The following is a 20172-nucleotide window of genomic DNA, read 5'->3' on the forward strand; positions in this document are numbered from 1 at the left end:
CCCATATCTTAATGGAAATTACTGATCTGTTACCTGTTGATATTCCAGTGGGCTCAGTTTGCATGGAGCATGTGACATAACTGTGAGATCATATGAGGATCGCTGCCTAAAAATTCAGGAAGGTGTCAGCAGTTAGTACTGCTTAAATGGCAGCTGAACACACTGCTCCAGTGACAGTCTCACTAAAGAAAAGGGGAAGTGATAATCTGGGAGGTTTCTAAGGATCATCTTCAATGTATTGAAGGATTATTGGGAAGGAAATTATTTTTGTTAAAAACACCTTATTTTGCTACTTTAATAGCTGGATCTGAGTTGGGGATTCTTAGTGATCTATGACGATAGATCTGGCCTCACTTTATGTCAAGAGATTGATTGTCACATCATAAAGCATATGTAGATGGAAAACACTTAAGGGTTCCATTTTTGGATGCTGATTTTTTTCTTCCCAATTTAACCCATTAAGTCAAGGAATTGTGATATGTGCTCCCATTTTAGTATGCATCTCATTAATACTGATGTGTAGCTTATATCAATTCCTTACATACACATTGCTTTTCCTTCCATCACTTTAATGTCATGTCAGTATTTTCACGTTTCACTATTGTGTCGTTAGCAGAACTGACACCATTAAAATTCTGGGTGGGTTCTCCTGATCTTTATGTATAGGCAGCTTGTCTGTAATTCAGATTCTGAGGGCATCAGTGGAGTGTCTTCAACATTAATTACTTTGGAGTTTTTTATATTTCAAAATGTTTGTGAATTCCTTCTTTGTTGTCGTGTTGTTCGCTGTCAGTGTTCAGTAATAACTACAGATGTAGCTGTGTGTGCTAATAACCCCTTTTTGAAACCACAAACCTGGTGAATAATCCTTACTGCAGTTTGAAAGATGAAATACAAGCTATTTTTAGTTTAAAACAAGAGGTCTTGAATTGATGGAAATAGTGAAAAGCAAGACAATTGGAAATGTGCTTCTGTGGTTACAAGTTCCAAGGAAAATCACTTTGCAGCAAAGATGGTGTTTACTTTGTAAATTTAGAACTGTTACTGCAGCCATGAAATCAGGGCTGCAAACACCCCTGTATGCAGGATGGATTTGGAGAGTAGCTTTTGAAAACTTACTGTTACCTTTTGCTTTTAAAAATAGGTTAATTGGAAAATAATTGCTAGCTAATAGGGGGTTTTAAATGGGGGGGTTCTTTATCTTTTGAGCATCAAGGACAATTGTTAAAGTGTAGAATGATTGGGTATTTCTCAAAGGAGGTAAAGCAAGCTGCTATGTAAATGTGTGCAACAAAAGGAGTACATTAAAAATGGGAGGGCTTGTAGAGTCCAAGAATTGTGGTTTATTTTTTAAAGGAAAAGTACACTTGCAACATTTCTACACATTCTGACCCTCAAGTTTGTTTGTGTCCAGTTCTGGGCCCCTCAGTTCAAGGACAGGGAACCTGCGTGAAAGAGTCTAGTGCAGAGCCACAAGGACAGTGAAGAGAGTGGAACATCTTCCCTATGAGGAAAGGCTGAGGGAGTTGGGTCTCTTTAGCTTGCAGTAGAGGAGCCTGAGGGATGCTTATAGAGATGTGAAGGGTGACTGTTGGGAGGATGGAAACGGCCTCTGCTCAGAGATGCCCAGTGATAGGAGAAGGAGTGATGATGCAAGCCAGAGCAGAGGAGATACCATGTGACCATAAGGAAAAACTTCCCTGTGAGGGTGCCAGAGCCCTGGAGCAGGCTGCCCAGGGAGGTTGTGGAATCTCCTTTTCTGGACACATTCAAAATCGACCTGGATGCGCTGCTGTGTGGCCTACCCTAGGTGATCCTGCTGTGGCAGGGGGGTTGGACTAGCTGATCTTTCAAGGTCCCTTCCAACCCCTAACATCTGTGATTCTGTGTGTCCAGGAAGTGAAAAAAAATACTGTATCTTTGTGCATGTGGTGTCAGCCCTGGGAACTATTTCTGAAGCAGTTCATTTGTACCCACTGCAGTTGGGCTGCTTGCTCAGGTGTATGTGTGCTAGGTTGACTCTTAGTCTTTATGCTTAGTATAAAAAGGAATTGGAGTTTTCCCCATGTATTTAAGGTTCTTGTCACCAAATGTATCACACTTAAATTGCAGTGCTGGTGGAGCAACTGATTTTGCATGTTTGAAAACCTGTGTAGCATGGCAAATCTTCAGCATTACAGAACTAAGAGTGAGGAAGCGCTGTGGTTTCAGAATTTGCTTGGAGATGTATTTTACATTTGAGATTCACTCTGTGTTCAAAGCAGCTTACTTGTGAGAGTAGCTCTCTCGTCCCAAGATGTCTGTACAAAACATTTCTTGTAAGGGTTCCGAGAAAAGATGTTGAATAAAGGAGAGGAGAATGAGAGGTGTTGGTGGGAGAAGCGTTCACAAATATGGTTTGATCTGTCCCATCGAGTCACAGGGTTACCACCATTTGCTTCAGCAGGCTTCTTCAGAGGAATAGTTTGGTTTGTTTCTAACTCTTGATGGCCACGTGGGTCTGGTTGTTCATCTTTACTTTTGAAGGTAGCTAGTTCCTGGCTCTGTCTTGGAACATCTTTCTGCATAAAGGCTGTGGGCTGCAATTCATTATGAAATAGATGGATGCCTTTTCATGGATCTCTTTATTTGCATAGCATTTACTTACAAATTTTGTTTGATGCCAGGGGAGGTGGGGAAGATACATTGAAATGAAGCTTTCTTGAAAAGAAAATAGCATTTTATGCAAAGTCTGCCATATAAAATGCCTGCAGTTCCTCAAAACTCCTTGCTACCATCAGTCTCTCGTTCCTTAGCTTCCCAGTATATTCAGTTGCTCCTCGAACACTAATAATGCCTGGGGTTTATTTTTATTGTAGAGTAACTTTTCCTCTAAGTTTTCTCATAAAACGAACGTAGGATTTTTAATGCTTTTAATTAAAGTAACTTTGGTTTTTTTTCTTTCTGTTCTGTGAAAGGGTATCTGAAGAAATTTTTACAAATTTTATCTTGGAAATTAGCTTATTCATTATGTTTAATTTTAGGAAATGGTGCTCTTGCAGAACATTCTGAGAATGTGCATATTTCAGGAGTGTCAACGGGTAAGTCATTTTTTGTAATGTTTAAATTTCATGCATGACTTAAATAGTAAATATTGAAAGCCACCTGGTATCTTATGAAGAGATATTTGGCTATAAAAATTATTACTGCCTTTTGCAGCATGTAATAAGGAATGAAGCAACTGGAACATGGAAAAATTCTCATAAGATAAAATTGATACCTGCATGCTCATGAACAGATTATGCCTTTCTAAGTGGACTGCTTAATTATTTTTCCATACAAACATTGAACTAAGAGAAAAGTTGGTTTAAGTTGAATTGATATTTTCTTTCCACAGTGAAGTTTTTGTGAAATGAAATTTATTGAAATGTAATTTTGGTCACTGCTACTATCAAATAATATAAATCCAGGAGTTATGCATTTCAGCTGATTAGATTGAAGCAGTAACTGAAACCACTGTACACTTCACTGCACAGTTTCCTTAATACAAGGGGGGAAAAAAGAATTTTAGAACTCATGAAACTGAAAACCTGATGAGATGCTGGGAGAGTATGGGGCATAAAGCAGCACACATTGCTCCTAGGTTGCTGTGTTCTTTTCCAGTAAGTCAGGCTTCTTCGGTGCAGCAGCCATGGTTGGGGTTATTCTGTTAGTGATGGGACTGTACGTCCCTTAAAGCATTAGGCCATACAAGTTGTAGTCTCAGTTCTTAGTTGTTAAGCAAGTGCCACTTGCTTATGTTCAGAATATGTGCAAGTGGGGATATAAATACCCTTCTTCAGTGGGTAGAAGAAAACAAGCTTGTTTAATTTAATGGGGAAGAAGCTGCTGATCCTTGGAAATCAAACTGATTTTCACAGCCTTCTCCTGAAAGAAGAATCAAAATGCAAACTCATTCTTTTTGAGGACAGCTTGAACACCTCACTGTAGTATTCACGTGTCCTTGCAGTAGCACTTCAAACATTACCTTGCTACTTGTGCACATGGTTGAATTTTTGGATAGATGTATGGCAGTGGATGGTCTCTCTTGCACCATAGTACCTTCTCTTTCCATTCCATTGTTTGCCACTCAAAGACTATCAGATCTTTGTTATCTGTTCTTGTACTGCACCCTGAAGACTGTTGTTGCTTTACAACAGTAGTAATGCACCAACTATCATATTGTGCTGGTTAAAGCTCAGCTGGCAGCCAAGTCCCACACAACTGCTCACTCAGTCCCTGTACAGCAGAATGAGAGGAGGAATCAGAAACGTGAGAGAAACTTGGTGGGTTTGAGATGACAAGGGTTAAAAAGGTAGAGCAGAAGCCAGGGGATACAAGCAAAGCAAAACAAGGAATTCCTTCACCACTTGCATCAGCAGGCAGGTGCTCAGGAAAGCAGGGCACCATCACAGGTAACAGTTACTTGGGAAGACAAAAGCCATCACTCCAGAAATCTCTCCTTTCTCCTCCTTCCCCCAGCTTTACATGCTGAGCATGACATCATATGGCATGAAACACCCCTTTGGTCAGCTGGGTTCAGGTGTCCCAGCTGTGTTCCCCTCTCAACTTCCAGTGCACCCCCAGCCTGCTCTCTGGTGGGGTTGTTGTGAGAAGCACTGATGGCCTTGACTCTAAACTCTGTTTTGCAGTAACCTAAACATCCCTGTGTTATCAGCACTGTTCTCAGCACAAATCCAAAACACAGCCCCAAACTAGGTACTGTGCAGAAAATGAGCTGTAGCCCAGCCAAACTCAGCACCTTCTCCACCCCTTATTCCATACCATTTATGTCGTGCTTAGGTCAGGCACAGTCCAATGCACCTATACATCGTATCTATAGCATGCTGTAAATAACAGATAGCAGTACAGGTACTTGCCACTGCTGGAACTGGATTGTATGAGATACACAGCCTAAAGTCTAGCTATGGAGCTTTCAGGATATATTTGACCAACCCTTCACCTCTTTGTTTACTGCCAACAGTTGTGTCACAGGCCACTGTACAGACAGACAAGCATCTGCTGGGCAAGAGGTGAATGGAATGTTTGACTCTGCTCTCAGTACTTTGGCCAGCATGCTTGAATAGACAGTGCCAAGAAGAGAAGAACACAATGTACTTTCTATACAAGATAGCAGCAGCTGGTAGATGGATCTGAGCAAAAAGATCCAGTAAGGACTTCCATTTAGAAATGAAAATCTAAAAAAAATTCAGATATTAGTATGTTTGGTAAATCCTCTGCTCCAAAGCTGCTTTCTGCCTGGGGGAAAACAAAGGCACTCTGCAAGTTTCAGTACTTATATAAAGCTAAAGTTTTTCCCTGGAGAGTTTTAAGATCATGGGGATGGGATACTAATGAAAACCGGAAGAAAATGTGTAAAGAGAGCCAGTGGTGTTTTCTGTACAGCTCTTTTGTGTGTACAGCTAAATGGTAGGTGCATGGCCCGAGTGTAGAAGGTGGGGATGGATTTAGATTGCTTTTTCGAGTTCCTTTGAAACAGTCTGCATCTGCCAAACATGTTTTTGTATTTCCAGGTTATATATTTCATCAAGTCTACCTGGACAGCTTTATACTTATCAGAACAATTTTAAGTACAGTTTCTGTAAAATAGAACCAAAGACATCTGGCCTTTAATCTTTCTAAATCCAACTTTAGCTTGGTGCTGAAACCAAGCAGGCAATTTTTTTCTGGACAGTTGCTACTGAGAAGGGATTTGAAATGAAATGATTGTCTTGGTGGTAGATTTCCTGTCATGCTGCTCTTGTGAGGCTACATGACCAACCTTACTAAATTACATTTTAGTATTGCAGACCTCTGTGGTCTTTGGTATTTATGCTTCTGCTGTATATTATGTCTGCCAAGTTACAGGTACACCTCTAATATACGAGTGCACTTTTTCTACCAACAGCAATAATGGAATCTTGTCTCCCCTGTCTAAGCTAGCACTAGAGAACAAGTGTTTATGCCTTCAAAATCTGAAAAATGGAGAAATATTGTCAGGTCTCTCTTTGGGGTGTGCTGCACCATAGCTGTCACAACTGCAAAATCAATCCTCCTGCCCTGTGTTAAAGAATTTCCACACTGCTGAAAACACTTCTGTACAACAATGAAATAATTTAAAATTAGTCCTTTTTACTGAGTGTTTCTCTGTATGGCAGAGCAAAGGGCATTTTAAATTAAAGCTTCCCAGCTTGACCTGAAGGCAAAGATTCCTATGCCTTCTTCCCCTGTAGTTCTCCAAGTAAGACTTTCAGTGGCTCCCGAGAGTTACAAATGCAATAATTATCCTCCCTGTTCATGGTTTAGACTTTATCACAACATTATTCTCTTTTTTACTCTAAGCTGTTTTAAACACCTTTAGATCATTTATCCAGCTGCATTCATGTCCTTACCATGTCCAATATAATGCATACCTTATCATCTTGTGGCTCCATATTGAAAGCTAATTCTTTTATCTTTTCAACTAATCTCCTGGCATTACTGTGAAGATAAATCCCTAATCTCCCTCTCTCTGCTTTTCTGAAGTGACTTTTTCCGTGACATGTTTTTCACTGTTACTACAGGTGGTACTCTAGATCTTGCTACAGAATTCTTGCACAGGTTCCTTAATTATTTTCCTGTTACAGCTTGCAAGTTGAATTCTGTTTACCAGTCAACACCCCCGAGGTAGTTTGCAGCCATCTTCTGTAACGTGGGCTGGGGAGCACAATGCAGCAAGAGGGGAACAGGGAAGAGTGTTGTATGTGCTTTTTAAAAGTCTGCAAGAAACCCCACATACACCAGAAAACCATGTGCACAGCTTGGCCTCTCAGGTTTTCTGGCCATTATTTTGCACTTGAGTCTGTGGAAGGTCTTCAGACCCAGTTACAGCATGGCCAACCACTGAACAGGGCTACAGCAGAGCAGCAAATGGGACTGCCAATAGAGTGCTAATAAAACAAAAGCTCATGAAGGAAAGAGTTTAAAACAGGGAATAGATGAGCAGAACTGCACCAAAGAACATAGGGGAATTGAGAGGAATGTAGGTAGAGAGGTGGTTGTTGGGGTTTTTTGCCATCTGAAAATCTTGCAGCCACCAGGATGAGATTGGCAAAGATCTTGGGTACACGTGATGCTGTGTCTTTGCTTCTCTATCATGCAGCCTGATTGGTTTGTTGTGTGCTTCTACCTCAGCTGCAAGCTCATCTCTTTTGTTGTTGTTGGTAGTAGTTGGGGTTTTTTGTTTATTAATTATCTTAATTTTCATTCTTCTGTTTTCTTGAGAAATTTTCTCTGAAAATGACAGCACTCTTGAAGTGCATCTTCTGCATGGCTGATCTTGACCTTTATAGACATTTTCAAGCAAATGGGAGAGTTCTGTCCTGAGTTACAAGTAAAAGATTTCAGTACATGCATGTATAGCAAGTGTGCAAGTACGTTTAGCTTATTCAGTTAACAGGAAGGAAGCTGTAATTCCCTTTTCCAGTCCATTCCCTTTTCTTCAGTTTGATTTTCTCTGTTCTACAGCAGAAGCACAGTGTTGTTCACTTCACCCTGTATTTTAGTGCCTGTGGTCATTCTTGCTTCCTCATGCCTCCTTAGTCTGTTTCTTTCTTCCCATAGTGGGTGGTGCTGGAAATGATCCTATTTTTCCCCTCAGTTCAGTGTTAGCTTCAGTGGAAACAGGAAAAAACATCTTAGGTAAAAGAATATTGAAAGTATAGGGATATGGCTGGTATCATGAAGAAAGTCTAAGCAAACTGAATTTGAGTAAAACTGGAAGTTTTGGGGATGCTCTGAAAATTCTTTGGTTATACAGACTGTGCTGAACTTCTCGTTACACAAGTCTGAATGGAAGTTACTGCTTGTACTGCTGCAGGGATTGGATTGAGTAAATTATAGTTGTCAAGGTGCGCTGTGCCCAGGATAGGAAGTTGCAAAGTTAATTGCATAGTAATTTACAGTTCCTGGCAGTGTTGGGGAGGTTTCTATTCAAGAGACAAACACTGTGCCTGTATTTATAGCATCCTCGGGCATTTGGAGGTTTTTTGAATGAACATATGTTGAGTGGATTGGTTTTATCTTCCAGTGTAAGGTTTTTCTGTACCAGGCAAATGTAAAAGCTTCCTCAGAAGTTTGTGAATATCTAAAATCAGATGAATGGTGTAACAGTATAAATTTCACCCAAAGGCAGCTTATTTTAGTTAGGCACTATTTCAGTAGTCACCAAGCAGTGCATGGAATTGCTTGCCCACCACTGCGAGCTTGATGCATTTGTTTTACACATACTTCTACTTTTCTTGCATGTGTGGGTTTTTTTAATACCTATTAAAAATACTATTTTCCTTGAACATTTAAATGCAAGTAACTGCTTTTTCCTTTCCAGTCCTCCTATTTCTTGTCTGAACAGTCATGAAGTATATCCAGTCATTCACAGAGGAGTTGTGTTCCAAAATACCATGGTGTTAGAGCACCACCTATAGGGCTTGGTCAAAATTAAACCAAGAAAGTTTCAGGGCATAGTTGATAACTATTCCAATAAAAGAATATTTTTCTATATTTTGAGATTATTTTTTTTCTTCCTTAGACATTTGGGCAGGTCCTATGTCTATAGCTGAAGCATGGTGATACTCAGCTATGCAGCATGAAGGAAGCTCTAATGAGAAACGTGGGAAACTGTGTAATGAAATGTTTCATAACAGCTGTATGTGAAAACAGTTTATTGGTTTTGTTTCTAAATCTCTGTTTTCAAGCTAATACAGAAAATGCCAGCATTTTTGTCTTTCAGTCCTTCTAAATCTAGTTTTAGAAATCTGTTATGCTACTTAGAAAGAATTTTAAGTAGTAATTAAAGAATGCAAATTTTTATTGTATTAGAACATTCATTTCAGGTCCCCATTAAAAACAATCTTAGAAGTTTGACTGTGGATAAAAATAGGGAAAAAAAACCCACAACCTGTTTACAACTTTTGCACATATTCAGAAATTAAGCCATTCTAAAAGCTTTGGATCATCACAATAATGAAAATAGCTCCTCATTTGTAATACTCCAGCTGTTTAAACTACTGTGTGTAACCAGTTGTGCTACCGGCAAACTTCAAGTTTTGGAAGAACAGCGAGGAAACTGTAAAATAAAATGACAGAGAGCAATTATCTTAAATGAGTTTTTGACCTCTGAAACTTCCTCATGATTTTCAGACTACGTAGCAAGAGTATTCTGGCCTTCCTATTTATGTGGAGGTTATGAATGTGATAGATGTTTGATATGAGGCTGCTGAGGGGACAAAAACCAACAGTGAAACAAACCCACAAAATTAATAAGTACATTGCTTGAAATGAAATCAGTAGAGCTGAGAACACTCCAGTAAAAGGAACAAGCAATTGAGTTAAGGTCAATACAGAAAGCTACACCTATAATAAAGAAAGAATACAAATGGCTGAGTTAGTCTGGTTGCATAGAATTAGTCCTATAAATACAGGCTTTCTAGTCTATTATCAGAACTGTAGTTATGCAGGTCCCTTGTAAGAATAATCTCTTGGAAACCTAACCTTTAATATATATAAATCATGTGCTGCAGTAAGTTCTTTTTGCCTTCAAATCATGTATATGAAGCTAATTTCTATGCCAAGGGCTGGGAACAGGTATCTTAATGATGGCCAGGCACTGAGTCTTCTTAAGACAGGAAATTTCAACTACATGATTATTTTACCTTAATCTATGCATTTGTCAGTCTAAGGAGTAAATGTGCAGCTAAATTGAACTGAGTCTTTGTGAAGGCTGAAAATGAAATTAGGAAACAGAAAAATCTTTCATACTAATAAAAGTTGTCAAAGTCTGTGTAGAGTAATCGTTTTCTACTGCTTCTCTGTAGTGCTAATTGACAACACTGTAAGCACCTGCAGTGGCAACACTGGAAAACAGCTTTTGACTGACATGCTGTGACCTGTGTCCATTATGAACCCCTTTAGACATTTTTATTAGCAAGGAATAAACTTCATCTAACCATGATATTTTCCCTTATAAGTGTTGATTGTTTTTTGTCCTGATGGGTTTTTGTTTGTTTGTTTTTAAAAGGCATTAATCAAATAGCTTTTGATTCTTTTTTTTTTAGCTTGTGGAGATATTCCAGAACAAATTCGATCACCAAGTGGGACAATCACAAGCCCAGGGTGGCCCTCTGAGTATCCTGCCCGAATCAACTGTAGCTGGTACATCCATGCAAAGCCAGGGGAGATCATTACTATAAGGTAAAACAGTGCTCCTGTATTAACCACATGGATTACAGAGGTACTGACTAGATGTTTTTAACTGCCACTTGTGTATGTACCAACTCCTTCCTTCCTGTAAATGTATGATTTCTATTCTGACTGCTTCCCGCCTTTCCTTTTATCTGGATTGCTCTCACACAGCCACACAGCATTTGGTTTCAGCAGGCAAGCTGGCAACCAGAAAAAGCTCCTGCACGGTCATTTAGTTGATTTCTTTTTAACATGTCTGAAATACAAGAGTCTTGCATTAAAAAACCCAAAAAGTGTAGGGGCAATTCTCTACTGCTTCATTGCTATTTAGTCTTGTGGTGTGCTTAAAAGTGGCTGGGTATAAATAGTGAATCAATAGATGTATGATTGGTTTTGGTGCAGGGTGCTCCTCACAGTTTCGTGTGCCTATATTTAAAAGGAAGTAATGTGAAAGTGGTATCATAGGCTCAGGTTCTCATCACTTCATTCCCTATTACTGTCACAAGGGAAATCAAGTCTTGTTTTAGCATCACAAATTAGTACTGCTTCACAGGCTGATCATGAAGATGCATTAACTGCAGATTTACTTCAGTTTCCAGTCCAGACCTGCTGACCTAAGAAGCAGGCGGTGAAGACATTATGAAATAATTGCTTTGCCATCAGTTACTCTTTTGAAGTACTATTTTTCAATTGAAAGTCTTTCCACTAAATATTGAGCTGGCATAAATGCAGTGTAAAGCAGCTAGAGCTGTTCATCTACTAAGAATGCTTTCTGAAGTTCTTCATACAGTTTATTCTTCCTAAAACTCTTTAATTCTCTAATACTATTTTCTTCCACTCATCTGTGATTCATCTTTCATTTCTGGTTTACTGCTGTTTTCTGTACTGACCTATTTTGCCCAGGCTGTTTCTCCTTCACACTTCATTACCATGACAGCAAGCCTTGATACAGCTGTAGCCATACCATGGCATTTCATGACATACCCATTGCATAACTGAGTAGTTTGTAAGTGGAAGCAAATCTTACCTGAAATCATAGTTTTGAACGATTCATCTGTGTTTATCATGTCATGGCCTTGGTTAGGTGCAGCATTAGCTAAAGTTTTGATGATGTTTGGGTTAAATAAAACCATTTGGTAAGATATGAATGTCATCAGGTGAGACTCATGAAGACAAGTGCATGAACAGAATTATTGATTTTCATTTCTTCTGGATGAAAGCTCCATGTGATTTTTATGGCAAAACTGAGCAATATTTTGGTTAGCAGAATCAATTCTTGCTGTCCTCCTGAAAATGTCATGACCACAAGGTTAAGTCCTATTCTTGCACAGGTAGAGAAGCTGCTCTTTTTATTTCAGACCAGAGAAGGTCTTACAGCTAATTTCCATTTCGGTGTGTTACAATTCATCATCTTGGTTGTGTAATACCCGGTTCAGTACCAGTTCTGACCAGGTTTTGTTGCTTTTCTCCCCAGCTTTCAAGATTTTGATGTTGAGGGATCCCGACGCTGCAGCTCAGATTGGTTAACGATTGGCAGCTACAAGAATATCGAAGGCTATAGAGCGTGTGGCTCCTCCATTCCTTCGCCATACATCTCTACGCAGGATCACGTTTTGATCAGATTTCATTCAGATGATAGCATCTCCAGGAAAGGCTTCAGATTAGCCTACTTTGCTGGTATGTTTGGAATGATGCATGGCTCAGTTTTGTGGTTGCATTTTCTGGAACCAGGAGGGCAATGCAGATTTTTGTAATGTTTTTTTGGAGCATCGACCACCACGGTTTGTTTTATAGCCTATTTCACAGCCCGTGCCTTGGTCTTTAGAAATTGCAGTGATTTAAACTGACACAACTGTGTTTGATTCAGAGCTCAAACAGCTTGTTTCACAGCCGTGCTTCCATGTTTAATGTGGTTGGAACTGTGTTAAGGAAGCCCTGAAAGAAATATTCTTGATGTTAGAATTGTGGTAGTAGCCAGGAGATTACATTTGCTTAAATAAAGATGTTCCTCCATCTCTCCTAATTTGTATTTCCCCCACCCCCAGAATTTAAATACAAAACCAATTAAAGAAAAGAAAAACAAAACAAAAAAAGAAAACAAACCAACCCCCACACAAACCCAAACCCTGCTAACCAACCAACAAAAAATAAAAAGGCAACAAAACCTGAAACCAACCCAAAAAAGCCCACACAGTCTTCCATGTTTTCAACACCATTACTTGCATCATTAACCTTTGAAGTATGGTTTTGTGTTCAGGCAAGCATGGGTTGTTGCATTTGCTACACTCTCCTCTTGGTTGCTGTGTAGTCAGGAGCTGTGGGAAGAAGTGAGGACAGAGATTTCTCTTTAGTTGGTGGAAAAAGGTATTCCTCAGCTGTCTTGCCATACATCCTTTAGTACCAAGTAGGAACCTATAAAACCAGGAGAGAGGTCTGACTCCTTTTACAGGCATTTGAGGAGATGACTGATACTGCAGGACAAAATGTGTGTTTTGAGTGGTAGAGGAGAGCAACAGTATTTTTGTGACTTCTTTCTAGCACCATGGAAGACAGATTTGTTTGTTTTTTTCAATCACTATAAATGAGCATCATTTTCTTGTTTAGCTTAAAGTTCTCTGAGTGAAAGCAGCTGAGGGTTGGGCTCATGCTGATGTCCTGACAATTTCAGCTTGAAAAAAAGAAATCATCTGAAACTTACTGAAAGTTGTGATGATTTACAGAGGCTTTAAACAGTAATTCTGCCATTTTGAACTACCTGGGGCAGCATGTGTGTGGCACAAACCAGGAAGTGCTACCTTGTCAAAAGTTAATACTTTTGTAATTATTTCTTCCCCTTTCAGGGAAATCTGATGAGCCAAACTGTGACTGTGACCAGTTTCATTGTGCTAATGGGAAGTGCATTCCAGAAAGCTGGAAATGCAATAACATGAATGAATGTGGAGACAACTCGGATGAAGAAATCTGTGCCAAATCTAGTCCTCCAACAGCTGCTTCCTTCCAGCCTTGCCCAGGCACTCAGTTCCGGTGCCTGTCGCGCTTCACCAAGCTTTACACCTGCCTTCCGGAATCCCTCAAGTGCGATGGTAACATCGATTGTCTTGACCTGGTGGACGAAATAGACTGCGCTGTGCCAACCTGCGGGCAGAAGTTAAATTACTTTTATGGTACTTTCAATTCTCCCAACTATCCTGACTTCTATCCCCCTGGAAGCAACTGCACCTGGCTGATAGACACCGGTGACCATCGCAAAGTCATCTTGCGGTTCACCGATTTTAAACTTGACGGTACAGGTTATGGAGACTACGTCAAAATCTATGATGGCTTGGAGGAGAACCCACGGAAGCTCTTGCGTGTGCTAACAGCCTTTGACTCTCACGCTCCCCTCACGGTAGTTTCCTCCTCAGGACAGATAAGAGTGCACTTTTGTGCTGACAAAGTGAACGCCGCAAGAGGTTTCAACGCCACCTACCAAGTTGATGGCTTCTGTTTGCCCTGGGAAATCCCGTGCGGTGGCAACTGGGGTTGCTACACCGAGCAGCAGCGCTGCGATGGCTACTGGCACTGCCCGAACGGAAGGGATGAGACCAACTGCACCATGTGCCAAAGAGATGAGTTTCCCTGCTCTCGGAACGGCGTTTGCTACCCTCGGTCGGATCGCTGCAACTACCAGAACCATTGCCCCAACGGCTCGGATGAGAAGAATTGCTTCTTCTGCCAGCCAGGCAATTTCCACTGCAAAAACAACCGCTGTGTGTTTGAGAGCTGGGTGTGTGATTCTCAGGATGACTGCGGTGATGGCAGTGATGAAGAGAATTGCCCAGTTATTGTGCCTACTAGAGTAATAACTGCAGCTGTCATTGGGAGTCTTATTTGTGGATTGCTGCTTGTCATTGCGCTGGGATGTACTTGTAAATTGTACTCGCTCAGGATGTTTGAGCGAAGGTGAGTAGAGCAGATGGCCTTGAGAACTTAATTTGTTAGAGCACTTTGACTTGAAACATTTGTATTGACGTGCAGTTGTTGTTGCACGTGATTTCTAAAGGCATTGTTCCTCCTTGTTCTTCTCTGGCAGTAAAAAGAGGTGATGTAAAAGGGAAGAGAAGTATTTTGATCACTTAACTATTAAGAGTTGAGCTTTCAGATGTTGCCAAAAAAAAGAAGTGTGGAGAAGCTGCCTTTTCTGCAGGCAAATCAGTTCTTTGTCTAACAGCAGTTAATTCTGTTGTAGGCCATTTCCTACCAGAATTAAGCAACCTTCAATGTTTAGAAAATAATACAAATACCTCTTATGGTTCTATATGTAGCCCAGGCTTTTTTATTTTTTTAGGAATTTATTGCTGGATTGATTTTGTTGTTCTTGCTGGACATCCCCTCAGGAATGACTGCAAGGATTTACTGTATATTTCTTGTCAATTAAATGTCAACTAAATTAAGCAAACTTCATCTGAAATGTGTAATTTCGTATTAGTAGTGTGATGTAGTTTTAAATACACACATACAACACAGTCTCATGTATTATGACGTTTCTTTTCTCTTCAAAAGATCATTTGAAACTCATTTGTCAAGGGTTGAAGCTGAACTGTTGAGAAGGGAAGCTCCTCCATCCTATGGACAGTTAATTGCCCAGGGTTTAATTCCACCAGTTGAAGATTTTCCTGTTTGTTCACCAAATCAGGTGAGATTCCACCATGGCAGGCAGACCACTTACATATTAAAAAGCCTGAAATAAAGATACTTTAACTGCCATTTGCATTTTTTTCTTCTATAGCATTTCCTTTTCTTCCTTTCGGGTTTTTAGAATTGAACTGCTTAGCTGAGGCACTGTTTTTGGAAGAGACCCCAAAGTCAAAAGTGTTAATATGTTTCTATTACCTTACAACTTAACAGTTAGACAAGGTTTTAAGCAGAAGACTTCAGGCATGCATTGTTCTGTGGCTGAATGACTAGAAAATAGATACCAGATTTGGGCAATGTATGGGTTAGAACACACAAAAGGTATTTTAGTAAAGCATTTTGGAGCTGCAATTAACTAATTACACCTGAATGGGGGGGGGGGGGGTCAAACTGCTAAAGAGGGTATTTAATTTAGTCTCTGTGCTAGGCAGCCCCACTATAGGGTGGACTAGATAGTGGACAAGGAAAGGTCACCTCTATTAAATCTTTCTGACAGTTTGTTGAGTCATGTCTCTATATACTGTACTCTAAAGTCCAGAGGGAGGGTACTTTATTTTCTTGGCAAGATTGTATGTAACAGATCTTGCATACTGCTGTAGTGGGCCTGCACTGGATCTGTGGATGTACTTGTCTGTAATCAGTGTTCCATATGCAGGTTGTAGTGCCTTGCTTTTGACTTGGCTTTTGTTTAGAGGTCCTTGATTTGTGCAGAAGCCTACCTTACATTCTTCATTGCTGTGCTGTACCCCTTCTTGTCTTCTTCTTCCATATAGTTTCATTTAGTTTCTCTGCTCACAATGTTTTTACTAGATATTTTTCATGCTGCTTTGTTTTTCAAATGTTCTGTTGCTGTATGCATCAGCTCAGACACAGCACCTTAACTCTATATGTAACTTTGTGGCCATATGCCAGCTGGCACAATAGCTGTTCTTTTGTTAGGGTGGTGCCAACATGCTGTCAACAGTTGATTTTTGCTTGTCTCCTCATTTAGGCTTCAGTTCTGGAGAACCTGAGACTGGCAGTACGATCTCAGCTCGGATTTACCTCAATCAGGCTTCCCATTGCTGGCAGGTCAAGTAACATTTGGAATCGCATTTTCAACTTCGCAAGGTCACGCCACTCCGGATCCTTGGCCTTGGTCTCGGCCGATGGGGACGATGTTGCCAACCAAAGCAGCAGCAGAGAAGCCGAAAGAAGTAATGCTCACAGAAGCCTGTTTTCAGTGGAGTCGGATGATACAGACACAGAAAGCGAAAGAAGAGACACAGCGGGAGCAGTCGGTGGTGTTGCTACCACCTTGCCTCAGAAGGTCCCACCCACAACAGCAATAGAAGCAACAGTTGGAGCGTGTGGGGGTTCCTCTGCTCAGAGCAGCAGTAGCACCAACACGGATGGTGGAAGAGAAGTGACGAGCGCGGAGCCCCCGAGCACCAGTCCCGCCCGTCACCAGCTGAGTAGCGCCCTGAGCCGTATGACTCAAGGCCTGCGCTGGGTACGCTTCACTCTGGGGAGATCCAGCTCAGTGAACCAGAACCAAAGTCCTTTGAGACAGCTTGATAATGGGGTAAGTGGAAGAGAAGAGGATGATGATGTTGAAATGTTAATTCCAGTCTCTGATGTAGCATCAGACTTTGATGTGAATGACTGTTCAAGACCTCTACTTGATCTCGGCTCAGATCAAGGACCAGGGCTTAGACAGCCTTACAGTGCAGCACATCACGGCGTGAGGTCGTGCAGTCGAGATGGCCCCTGTGAGAGCTGTGGCATCGTGCACACTGCCCAGATACCTGACACTTGCTTAGAAGCAACAGTGAAAAATGAAACTAGTGACGATGAGGCATTATTACTCTGCTAGGTACGGCTTGTTTAGGAAAGATTGTGTACAAGTTGGAGCAATATCTGTCATTGTTTTGTACTTCACAGGTAAAACTAGTTTTCAGTTTGAAAAGAAAAACCCAGGACACAACATTGTTAAAACTATTTTAGCCTATGTGGTTGATAAAGCATTTCTTATACTGGATGACGTTATGGAACTATTAGAATGAAGGTTTTAATGGCTCTGAGTACACGATGCGTGTATCCAGTATAACCTGATTGCTCTTTCCAGTGAAGTTATCCCACTTAGTTTCAAATTTAGTTTTTCCTGATTCTGTAGTTCAAACCAGAAACGTGGCTGCTCAAGACTGATTTGGCTGCCAGTTTAACCCCCTATTAACAGCTGAATTTGTACAGAATTATTTTCCTCTAGGAATTGACTCTGTTGTATTATTGCCAACATACTTGTAACTTAATATACTAAATACTGGTAAGGATTGTTAATGTAAAATATGTACTTTTCTTTGAGTTTATACAACACTTTGTCTAAATATTCTTGGATTTCATCATAATGTGAACTTATTTAAAGGGAGGAGAGAAACTTTCTCTAGGAGCATTCTTTTTCTTTCAGAAGTACAAAATGCAATGATTTGTGAAACTTAGATGTAATAGATAAACTGACAGCAAAAGCTTTTATTAGCACTGACTTTCCTAAACTGCAATCTAATATGGTACAGCCAAATAGTTTGTAAAATCCCCAGTCATTAGTGTTTTTGAGTTGAAGTAAAAAAGGGCCGAAGATATTACAATGTGTTAGTCCTTTAAATATCTGATACGTACAAATACACTACAGAGTAAGTTCCAACTGGTAATAGATCTTTTCCTAATGCTGTAGGGTATAAAGCTTGTTTGGACTCAAGGGATTTGCACTAAAATCATATTAAGGTCTCTAATGAGCTTAGTGCACAAGCACTATCACTTTAAGTACTCTTATTGTCTAATATTGCAATGGCTATATATTTCCATGGCTCTTTTCTTGGGGTGTTGCATTTTTGTTGCAATTGACTTTGCTTTACTAATTCCCTATTTATTCGTTGTATTTAAAAGCTGGGTTACTTGGTTGCAGACTGGTTGGTTACCAAAATGAATCCCTTTTGAGTGTAATTTTTTTTAATGGTGTTACTCATTGGAGCAAACAGATCAGTCAAAAAAGAAACCCCCAAAGCTCCTAACCGCCAGCGTTGCGATTAGCAGGCTGATAGTGGCTACTGGCGCGACAACGAGAAGCTACACCTTTGAAAAACAGCAACAAAAGAAAATGTCAACTACTGTTTTATTTATTCTTTGCCAGTCTGTTTTCAGTAGGCTTAAAGATCCAGTATGAGATGTATTTGTGTGTGATTGTATGCTATTTATTAAATTTTAAATACTTTGTTGAATGTCATTTTAAAGCATGTTTAAAGTCTCGTGCATTTCTGTCGTGTTATGCTGTCGGGCAGAACTGACTACAATGTTTTAATATGTATCAGAATTCGATTGAATTTTTTCCTTTCTGTTCGTTATGTTTTTGAGGTACTTTTAAAGATAAATCCAAGATCTGTCTGGCTTTTTATTTTACTTTTTAAAAGAAAATCCTCGTCTCTGAAGTACAAATCACGTGCAAAAGAAACAAACAGTCAAATGGATTCCAAAGTGTATATATCTTCTCCCTCTTCTCTTCATTCACAGACACTGGGATGAGAAAAAATGAACAATTTTACCATCTGGTTGATTTTAGTCATGAGAGTTAGCAGGTGAATTCTGAGTTCAGGGCGCAGTGATGTAGATTTGTGCTTTTGAGGAACCTTATGTGCAATACAGTTGTAAAAGAGTTTAATATAATGACCCACGTGGTTTCAAGTTTCACATGACATTGGTACCAGCTGAGGTACAGATTGGCCCATGCCTACACATACTCGAGTACAAGTCATCAATGGCCATTTTTATTCACATTGAATAATATCTAAATCTGTGGGTAATCTTCAGTCCAATTTCAGTGGCATTGCTTATAGAGCAGGCAACTTTGCAATATGAACGTGGTATCACACCCTGAAATACACGTGAACAGTACGTCCTGGTATGAAATACTGGGTTTTTAAACCTTCCCAACTAATTGTCATTAGCAAGTGTTACCCAAATCGGTGATCCCCAAGGCAGATATGTTTTGAAGAAAGAGTCTTCACAGAATACCTTCGGTGTTACTTGAACACAGACGTAGCGATCTAAACTTGTTCCATTGGATGACCCAAACAGCATGTACCTATGGACTCCATATTGCAGATGTAACAAGAACACACTGTTGGCTTTGTTTTGCAGGAGAAATGCTGCAGGTTTAACTGAGAAGTTGGATTTGATTGAGAATTTGGAAAACTGTAAATAAAATTCATATTTGTATGAGGCTAACTGGTTGCAGTGACTTTTTTTCCTTCTTGATGATTGTTACACAAGTGGTCATTTTTTTTTCTTTTGATTAGTTTATTAGTGGTTGGGGTTGGGGTTGTGTTGGTTTGGCTTTCCCCTGAGACTTCTGTTAAGTCATATCACTTTGTTTGTCCTTACTGCAGGGAGCTTGGGTTAGTGTTTTCTGTAAATGATTTTTGGTGTAGCCGTGCTGCCTTGCGTTTTGAGCCAAAGTCAGAGCGATTCACTGTGGGTGTTGCTTGTTTTCTGTAATAAATCATTCCATCAGGAAGCTTTGGAGAACCTTGGTTATTGAGAGGCAAGTTTTCTCCTTATGCAAAGCTTTCTAAGGTGGAAGGAGTTTGCCATTGTTCCATTTCACACTGGGCATTTGCCCTGAAACAAACAGTAAGGGGACTGACAGAGCTTCTGATGCTGCAAAGGATTTTTTGTTCCCAAAGTAAATTCCATGTTCAGTACAAATTCAGCAAGATTGTCTTTCAAAACAGGTTCCCAGAGAGGATGTTGGAATTGGTTACAGTATCTTGTGTTCTACTTCCTGTCCAAGTGCCAGAGCAGGAATTATTTGTGGCAAAGCAGGATTCAGTCTAGGGAAATGACAGTACAGGTTCAGACACAAACACTGTTTCAGTGAGTCTCTCAATCCTCCCTGCAGATCAGTTAATCACAGCTTTTTCCTGTTGGGGTCAGTTTTTGTAACCTTCCTGAAAAGTGTTTATTGGCCTCTTCCATTCTTCTGCAGCTATTTATCTGCAGCAGTTCATGGATTCACAGAATGGTTTAGGCTGGAAAGGATCTTAAAGATCCATCTAGTTCCAACCCCCTCCTACCCTTTCCACTCGCTCGAGGCCTTGTCCAGTCTGGCCTTAAACACCTTCAGGGAGGGGGCATTCACAAGCTCAATGATCACTAAGAACACAGGGCCATTTGTCTTGTCACAGCATTATAAGGATTATTTCTGTCTCACAGGTGGTATTTCAGGGCTGA

General features: G+C 40.2%; 1 protein-coding gene across 1 annotated transcript in view; it reads left to right on the plus strand.

Annotated features, from left to right (window-relative positions):
* The window catches only part of LRP12 (LDL receptor related protein 12), a 43987-nt gene extending 26024 nt beyond the window's left edge, over positions 1 to 17963 (plus strand). The window contains exons 2-7 of the mRNA XM_054167224.1: positions 3024 to 3080; positions 10110 to 10245; positions 11711 to 11913; positions 13077 to 14178; positions 14779 to 14911; positions 15902 to 17963. Of these exons, the coding sequence (XP_054023199.1) occupies positions 3024 to 3080; positions 10110 to 10245; positions 11711 to 11913; positions 13077 to 14178; positions 14779 to 14911; positions 15902 to 16765 (2495 nt within the window). The 3' untranslated portion in view covers positions 16766 to 17963. The remainder of the gene's footprint in view (positions 1 to 3023; positions 3081 to 10109; positions 10246 to 11710; positions 11914 to 13076; positions 14179 to 14778; positions 14912 to 15901) is intronic.
* The last annotated feature ends 2209 nt before the right edge of the window (positions 17964 to 20172 follow it).

This window comes from Dryobates pubescens, chromosome 14 (genome assembly GCF_014839835.1).
Source record: "Dryobates pubescens isolate bDryPub1 chromosome 14, bDryPub1.pri, whole genome shotgun sequence".
In the NCBI taxonomy this organism is placed as follows: Eukaryota; Metazoa; Chordata; class Aves; order Piciformes; family Picidae; genus Dryobates; species Dryobates pubescens.